The 9,137-nt window shown below is 53.4% G+C and overlaps 1 protein-coding gene across 1 annotated transcript; it reads left to right on the top strand.

Annotated features, from left to right (window-relative positions):
* Positions 1-211: 211 nt before the first annotated feature.
* Positions 212-1,616, top strand: LOC131402677 (ral-GDS-related protein-like). The gene is made up of 3 exons (XM_058537281.1): positions 212-369; positions 1,135-1,364; positions 1,586-1,616. The coding sequence occupies exons 1-3, from the start codon at positions 361-363 to the stop codon at positions 1,614-1,616; spliced, it is 270 nt and encodes an 89-aa protein (XP_058393264.1). The 5' UTR covers positions 212-360.
* Positions 1,617-9,137: the final 7,521 nt, after the last annotated feature.

The following is a 9,137-nucleotide window of genomic DNA, read 5'->3' as shown; positions in this document are numbered from 1 at the left end:
CAAAAGCTCCCCCCAGCTCCAGAGCCAGAGCAAGGGCCAGCTCCACGGCTAGATCCAGCTCCAGCTGTAGTTCCACCACCTGTGCGAAAGCTAGAGCCAGTGTCACCTCCACCAGTCCCTCCAGGGCCAGAGCCACCACCAACATCAGTTCCAGCCCCAGTGCCAGCTCCTGAGCAGGAGTCAGATGGACCATTGGCTCCAGGGAGAATCCTCCCTCCAACTGGAGAGATAACAGCAGAGCCAGATCCAGCCCCAGAACCCACCTGCCCCTGGGACGTGACCACCAAGAACCTTCTGAGGGAGGAGAAGCCTGACTTCTTGGAGTTCCCTCCCTGGCTGGTGGCAGAGCAGTTGACACTGATGGATGTGGTGAGCAGTAGGGCTCTCAGGGCAGGTGGGGCCGGCCTTCCCTGTGCCATGAGCTGCCCCACGCCTGCCATTACATGATCCAGAATCCCATGATCTCGGTCCAGCTTCCCTGCTTACCCTCATGTAACCTGAACAGCCTTCTTAACTCCCAAGCCTTTGTTGTCCTCATGTGGACAGTAGAGATGGACACTGAGAGCAGCTGCCATGCAGAGTGGCTGTACAGATGGATGAGGTGGAGCAGAGAGGAAGTTGGGCAGAGTCTGTGCTTTGGTGAGGGAGGGGAGCACACTGAAGTGCTGTCTGGTCCTTGGGTAGTTCACTCATTTGCCCAGGACGCCTCAACAGGCTCAGCACTTATTAGGTTCCTCATGTGTACATGACTACATGGCAGACAAACAAAGCTCGTGGTTGTTGCTCCCTTGGGGGAATGGCATCTGAAAGAGCAGTCAGACCCCAGGATGATCAGAATGGTTGGAAGATGCCCCTAGAGATGGTCAAGCAGGAGCCGAGTTCTGGTGCTTGGATGAAGTGAGACTGGGCGGTGAGCAAATACCACTTCCGTGGGCCACAGTATCGGGTCCTGGGTCATCCTGTGCTGGGTACCTTCAGGGGACACAGGCAACACTCAGGGACTCACACAAGCCTCAGGCCGCAATATCAGCTTCCTGAGCTCCAGCTCTCATCACTGACCCGGCCTGGGACTGGGGGCTGCGGACGTTGAGCTGGGCTGTGGCAGGGCTGCGTGACACTCCCTGTCCTCCCCAGGAGCTCTTCAAGAAAGTGATGCCCCATGACTTCCTGGACTCCAACTGGTCCCAGTGGGACAACAGGGCCAATGAGCACCTTGCACCCACTATCCATGCCACCATGACCCACTTTAGCAGAGTGGTCAAATGTGTCATCACCACCTGCCTCGGGGACCCGAGCATGACGGCCCAGGACAGGGCCAGGGTGGTGGAGCTCTGGATCCAGTTGGCCAAGGTAAGATGTTGGAGGCCCTGGGAACCCCTCTCTGGAGTCGTGGGAACAGTTCCTTCTCCTTACTCAGTTCTCAGGATTGATGTCTGTGGTCTGAGCCTTCGCACAATCCTTAGGCCTCTCCTGCCAGGGCCTCGATGCCCTGACTCCTGGTCCCAGTGGTAGGAAACTCACCCCATCCTGGGCTCCTTCCTTGGCTTGAGCTAAAATCCTCCTCCCTGAGAGTGTTCCTCATCAGGGTTCAGCTGTGTTCTTCCCGGGTTTCCTGAGCCTCTGTCTCATCCAGGACAGGAGACGTCCATGAGAGGACAGAAGCCAGAGGAAGCAGGGCTCCAGCTCCCCCACACAACACATTCTCTTCCCTTCCCCAGAAGTGCCAAGGCCTGAGGAACCTGTCTTCACTCCATGCCATCCTCTGGGCAACGCAGAGCCCCTCCATTCAGCGTTTAAAAAAGACATGAAGATGGGTGTCCAGGTGGGTTGGCCTCTCTCCATGAGAGCACCACCTGGGTGGACCAGACACCCCCCACAGGGCTGCCATTGCCCTTCAGTATGCTGGGACCTCCTGGGAGACAATGAACCCTGGGAACAGGGTCTGACCTGGTTGGGAGGCATGAAGTCTTTCTGGAAACTTAGGCCAGTGGTTCTGCTTCAGGAATCAGTTTCCCGAAGTGCCAGACCCTGACTTGAACCAAAGTGAAGATTTTCAAGCGTTTGCTTTGCAGCAACAGAACTCTCTGTCCACCTGAAATCAAGATTCTTGAAAACAGATTTGTTCAGTAGATAAGAGAATGAAGGCCCCAGGTGACAACAGGAGAGCCTCCTCCCCAGTCCCAGAGACCTCTGGGCTCAGAAGGCACACTGAAAACGCTCATCCAGGCTGTCTGGATAATTCTGCGTTTTCAAACAAAAGGGATTTACCTTTAAACCACCCCACAGTGTTTCATTCCTTTTTTCCCTCCTCAGGAGGAACTGCAAAAAATTTAAAACCTTGTGCAGAATGGACCAGCGGGAGAGGAGGAAACTGCTCATGGAGGTGAGTGGAGGCTCGAGATCTGGAAGGAGGGAAGGTGAAGGGGGAAGAGGGATCAGGAAGTGTGTTCTTTGGTAAGTTTTGCACTTAAGGTTCCCTGAGAAATAACGGTGTGTCTTGTCAAGCTTGACAGGAAGCGGGGGATGTGAGCTGCAGGGGCAGGTGGGGACTGTTTGGAGTAAGAGGCCTTTGTCATGGCGTAGAGTGGTGTTCGTTGGACTGTTCCAGGAGGTGAGGAGCTGGCAGAATGAGCAGGTCTCTGGCTTCCATGTGGGCCCATCAGCTGGCCCTCATCTTCCTCCAGGCTGGCGGGTGGATGGAGTGGGTGGGGTTTCTTTCTTCCTAAAGCAACCCGGTCTGTCCTCAGGAAGCCAGGCCCCTGTTGCTCCTTCGGTCTTCACTGCACCTCGCAGGGAAGAGCACCCTGCCTGCCCCAGGGACGGGCACTGTGTGGTCACACAGACCAGGTGGACACACAGGTTGCTCAGCCTTGGAACGTATGGTGGATCTGGGACAAAATTGTGTACTCTCTGGGACTCTACACTCTATCCCGATAGTGGTCATTGCTGACAACCCAGTGAGAGTCTACCCCGGTGCCTTGTTGACAAGAATACGCCCCAGATAGCAATGAGAATTATCGGTGACCATACAGATTCTGAATGAACCTTCCTGGCAGGACATTAGAAGTTTCCAAGTAAAAAAGGATGCAAATGTCACCATTACACAATGCCCTGGTCACCCCCTACATTGTCACTCAGATGTGGCAGAAGGGGGTCCCCTTCCTGAGGGAATGAAGGAGCAGTTCTGTGCAGGGTCAATCCTGACGGGATCCTAGGGAGCTGAGGCGTTTGGCATGGCCTCAGGTCCAGCCTGGAGTCAGAAAATCCCAGAGAGCTGGAACAGGCAGAAGCCACTTGGATATGCCCCCTGAGACACCTTTTGCCTCCCCATCCATGCCTCAGCCTGACTAAGGGCCTAGACACACCCCGAGAGTCCAGAGGACAGGACCTTGTTCAGAGGTGTGTCTGGAGGAGGAGTGAAGGCCGGGGGACAGGGCCTCTGGCTGGGAGGGGGAGCGGTCTCCCCTCTGTGGGCACCTGAGCAAGTCACCGCCTCTCTGTGGGCCTCGGTCTCCTCATCTGGGAAATGGAGGGAGATGATCTGTGGTACAGGCCTCACAGGGGTGATGAGGTACAAGGGGGAGAGGAATGTGCAGGAGCTTTGTGCTCCTCCTCCTCGAGTGGGGAGGGGAGAGTACTGGTGACAGTCAGATGACACTGAGTCCTCAGGGGACCCTGAGAGGCATGGGGAGTCCTCCTCACACTTTCCTGATGAGGACAGAGGCTTAGGGGACTGGGTAGGCCTGGGGGCACAGAGGAGGGAGTGTTGGAGCTGGCATTGATTAGAATCAGAGCGCTCTAGAATGGGAGCAGCCATAGACACCAGATGTCCAGGGTCCAAGATCAGGGGCCTGTGAGACACGGGGAAGGGAGCATGGCCACCGGAGCCTGTCCTTGACCCTGCAGGAGGTGACGTCTGTGAGGGCCACCCTGGAGATGGACCCCCAGGGAGCCCAGGAGAGGCAGCAGCAGGTGAGGGGGCCTGAGGGGGAGGGTCCAGGTGTCAGAGGAGGGGCCTCTTCCCTCACAGCTGGAGGCCTGCCCAAGAGAGGGGTCCCTCCTGCTCCAGCCCAGCTCCTGGAGCCCCAGAGCCTGAAATGCCTGCCCTGGAAGTGACCAGGAGGAGGCCTGGGATGGCTGGGCTGAGGATGGATTTGGGGGGGGAGTGGCAGGGACCTCACAACCTGGGATTTGCCAAAAGCCACCTCTGGTAGTTGACGGGGGACGTTGGGTGGTCCTGGAGGGGGCAACTGTGGGGAGGCTGCTGAGGGTCCTAGGCTGCTCTCTGTGGGAGTCTGTGGTGGGCAGGAGGATGGGGTGAAGTGATTTGGGGGAGGGTCCATGAGGGCACCTGAGAGGTGGGACTGATCACCCCTCCCACCCTGATTTCACAGGGTGTCGTCCCCTTCCTGGGCATGTTCCTCTATCACCGAAGCTGCTGAACATTGGGATGGAGGATGATCTGGAAGTGACTGAACCTGGAGTTGGGCGAGGGAGAAGGAACCTGAGGTTTGGGATGAGAAAGCCCTGCACTGGCCCCTGAGCTCTCAGTACCTGGCAAACCTCCTCTCATGAGAACCCCACGGCCACCCCTGGGAGCTGGGGAGTCAGGCTCATCTTAGCGATGCGGGAACAGAGGCTCCACGTAAGCCCCCCACAAGGCTCCCCAGCCTGGGGAAGCTCAGAGCTGCCTGCCTGCAGAGCTGCATGAGGCTGTGTCTGAGCTGCACTCAGCCTCCACCTCAGGCTCTGCCCCTGGGGGAGTGCCATCAGCCCCTGCAAGTCAGGAAGCACATCTGTGGTCCAGCTGTCCCTTCTTGCCTGAGGCCTCAGTCTTCCCGTCTGACATCAGAAATGGGTGGGCTACAAGGTCTCTGGCTTCAGCTCCCCTGTCCCTCCTGCTCTGGAGCCCAGAGCCTGGCCCAGTGTCAAGTTCTTTTTGTGTAAGTTCTGCCCTCTGCTGGGCACTGACTGTCCTGCAGCCTTTGAAGGGGTGGGATAGGGGCTGGCTATGGGCTTGGGGGGCTGTTTCCGATGGACATTCGCTGTCTCCTTTCCAGGGACATCTGGTGACCCTCCAGAAATGGCTTGAGGTGAGCAGCTGTGGGGAGGGTGGGGAAGTGGAAATCAGAGACCTCGCGTGGCAAGATGTTTCGTGTCCTCATCCCTCGGGTCTTACATTTATTGGATGAGTTAGATCCACAAAGCTGGGAATCCCATCACGTTGGTGGTTGCGGGAGGGGCTGGCATCAAGGACACCTTCCTGGATGAGGAACTAATTCAAGCCAACTGTGAGGACAGGTAAGTCCTGAATTGAGTGGGAAAGCAGGAGGGTTCCCTAGTGAACACAGACACCAGGCCGGATCCTCACTCCCCACAAGTCCCTGGCAGGGTTCCCCAACCAAGCCCTGTCTGCACCCTGTCCTGCCTCCCAGAAATGCAAAGTCATCAGGAGGATCCAGCTGCTCCAACAGGCTGCAAATAAGTATGATCTGGAGCCCGAAGAGCTATTTGGGACCTGGTTCCAGGCCATGGAGCCCCTCACTGTCGATGAGAGCTGAGGGCACAGGAGTTGGTTGAGGGCAGGCCAGACTCTCTTTGATGGCCGGATTCAGATCGTGTGCCCTGGCTCCCTGATCAGCCCCAGACCTCAATGCATGGTGACCCATGGAGCATCAGGCCTCAGCTGCTGGCAGGCTTTGGGAGTGACACCTGAGGTGAGGCTCCTGGTAGCTCACAGGCCGCTCTGTCCTGTAGCTACTGCCTCTCCTGCCGGCTGGAGCCCATACACCAGAAGGCGAGCAAAATGCGGCTCTTCAAGAGAAAGAACTGGCCATCCTCCAGTTCAGAGCCTAGTGAGTGTTGGGACCAGCAGCGACTGAATCCAGGGGCTCAGTATAGCTTCGAGCTAAGCATGGGCCTGGATCCCAGCTCCACTGCTGACCAGGCCTGTGAAAGGTTGCTCCCCTCTCCTCTCTGGGACTCGGTTGCCTCCTCTGAAATGGGTGACGCTAAATGATGTCTCCCGCATCAAGGACAAATGGGGTGCTGTTGATGAACTGAGCATTCGGCACAGGGTTTGGATCAGAGTGAAGGGGGGCAGGGAGGTGTGCCGTGAATCTCAGGGAGGCACCCCAAAATAGTCTGTTCCTTCTTTTCAGCCAGCGTGCCCTTGGCAAGGAGCCATAACACTCTGGAGACCACAAGTACAGCTCCTCCTGAGCAGCGGGAACACTGGCGCCCTCGGGGTGCCCCGGGCCAGCTCTTCCCACCTGAGTGAAGGAGGACATCTTAAGACTTTCCCTGGTTTCCCCTAAAGCCCCAGAGGGAGGGCCCCACCCATTCCAACTCCCTGACATCTGCACCCCAGCGACTGTTAACCCATTGGTGAGGAGCGATATTATTTCTTTAATAGTAAATGGTAGATTTGACTCTTATGTTATATCCTGTTTCTGTCACAGCCTGGGTGTTGTGGTGTGGTTCTTTCACTGCTTATGCTCATGTAAACGAGACACAGAATCTCACTTTCCTCCTTCAATTAAGAAATCCTGTATGGTTACAGCTTATTGTATGTGGAAGAAGGGAGGGGGGAAGACCAGTCTCCTCCCTGGCTACTGAATGACACCCTCAAGTCCCCTTCCTCAGAAAACAGGTGCATTTCAGTGTGGTTCACCTGGGACAGGAGCAGAGACAGCCCCTCAGATCTCCCTGGAGGTAGAGGTTGGAGGGACTTTCCCAGGCAAAGCAACAACCACTGAAATGTGGGTGTTTTTCAAATAGCACTTACCAGGACCATGTCCTTCCCTAGGATAGTGGCTGTCTTTCTACAGCTTGCAAGGAAGAAGGAATGTTTTTTGCTTCTCTTGTTGAGGTTTCTTTTGACCAGATATTGGAACTTGTCGTTTTCTAATCAGTCTCTGGATTTGCATCTACACTAAATGAGGAAAAAAAGTAGAAAGAGAAAAGTTTGCCTGTGGAAGGGACAAGGCCAGAGGAAGACCATGTGCAGATGGACTAAGGGCCGACAGGACATCCCCCTCAGGCCGCCTCTAGGGCTCCCTGTTCACCCTTTGCCTCGATTGGAATCCTCCTAGGATCCTGCCCCATGCACTTGGAAGTCCTTTTCTTGCTTGTTTCATATCCAGAGGGAAAGATTCACGATGCAGCTTTTAAAGGTACAATCAGACTTTGTTCCATAAACCTCACTTCTCTCTGTGAACTAGGATTTATAGCATCCCCATACTTCCTTGTATGATTCTCTTTGCGCAGAAATTCGCTAGAAGGCCCCCAGCCTCTCTGTCAGGTACATGGTGGCCTTTCCTCCCCGACTGTGCCTGATGGATCAGGGGTGAGCTCTGGTTTGCCAGGACAATAGACCTTAATCCTGTCCACTGAATGACCCCCACTGTCCCTTGCTGCCCAGGGTGACATCTGGGCCCGTGTGCTTCTGAGGTCCATGGTCACAGACAATCACTAGTTTACACACTCAGTCGTGTTGTTGCAGACTTGTACCAAAGGGGCAGTTGGGCCTGAGTGTATACAACACATAGCCCCTGGGACATCTGTGTTCCTTTCTCCAGTCTGTGCTGTGGTTATGTGGATTTGTGTTACAGGGATGTGAAACTTTCCTGTTGGGAGTTTTGAAAGATGAGGCAGGAGAGGGGCAGGTATAGAAGTGGGTGCAGCAGGGGAATATCACCAATCTTAAACACCACAGACACAACAGACACAACCTTACCAATTAAAATACTGAAATGCTCCCCGCGTGGGTGGTGAACAGACACTGCTCAGAGCTCACCCCAAGAACCCACTCCACGACCAGGAGCTAAAGTGTTACCACCCAGCATTTTGAACATCATGCCCTGGAAACATCCTGTAAAATAAGGGCCATTGTATTGACTTCCTTGATACTTCTTCCCACTCCTTTCTGAAGGCTGCAAGTGTCACCCAGGGAGGCCTTTTCAGTTCAGCCAGAAGTACAGTAGAAATCCTGGTTCCCACAGCCCAGGCCCTTCCTTCCAGGGCCCTGTCATCCGGGAAAGAAAGAATTTACACATCGGTGTAGACAACACAAGCACACACACACTCATGTCCCACCCAAATCCCAAGATGCATGAAATACTAAGAGATTAAAAGTGACTTCAGAAACAGATCAACCAATTGCAAAATAAGGGTTTCATTAGGATCCTGACTCAAATAAAATGTAAAACCAGGAAATAACCTTGACAAATCTGGGAGACTTTGGATACTGACTAGATAGTTGATTATCCGAATGACATTTTTATTTTTGTATGTGATAACGTTATTGTGTTTGTGTTCAAAAAATCCCTCATCTGTAAGAGAAACTGAAATATTTACAGCTGAAATGATGTGCTCTCAGCCATCTCAGCTGGTTTATTCTTTGAGTTTGGTGTGAGGATAAACAAAGTCAGATGGTATACGAGTTGACAATCTTTGAAGCAAGTAACAGGTTCACAGAGATTGATTTATCTCTACTCTGAGATTTCGAGATTTTTGAAAACCTTCAGAACACAATTTTGATAAAAGTAGTATACTTGGTGTTCACATTGCAATGTTACAAATTAAAACATCACAAATATAAAGGAATACTTCTCCTTGCTGACCTAAGGAAGTTCTCTCTCAGTCTGGCTTCTGTGAATGACCTGATGATGCCACCAATTGTTCACTTATCACATGTTTGTTGAGTAATTCCTATGTATTCTGTGCTGTGTGCAAGGCAAACACATTTCCACGATTCTGGATCTAATGTGGGAAGGAAGGCAATGAGCCTGCTGCAAGGTTCTCTGAGTGGAACATAATGTCCCCAGGGGGTATGCTCATTGTTTAGATTCCAAAATCAAAGCTACACAAATTTGCCAGGTAACAGAGAAGAGATACTTAATTCATGATATAGAAATCACCTATATCTGAATACCATGTGACAATGAAGAGAAAGATTGATGGATTTTATGTTATAATTAGATGCAAAATCATAGTGCTTGCCCCTGGCCGAGGGGTTTAGTTTGGCATGTTGTGCTTTGGTAGACCAGGTCCAGTTACCAGGCTCGGACATACAATACTCATTAGCAGCCACGCCGTGACGGTGAACTGTATAGAAAGTAGAGGAAGACTGACAA

Source organism: Diceros bicornis, unplaced genomic scaffold, assembly GCF_020826845.1.
Source record: "Diceros bicornis minor isolate mBicDic1 unplaced genomic scaffold, mDicBic1.mat.cur scaffold_225_ctg1, whole genome shotgun sequence".
Classification (NCBI taxonomy): domain Eukaryota; kingdom Metazoa; phylum Chordata; class Mammalia; order Perissodactyla; family Rhinocerotidae; genus Diceros; species Diceros bicornis.
Note: the sequence above shows the minus strand (reverse complement) of the source record. Positions and strands in the feature narration are given on the sequence as shown.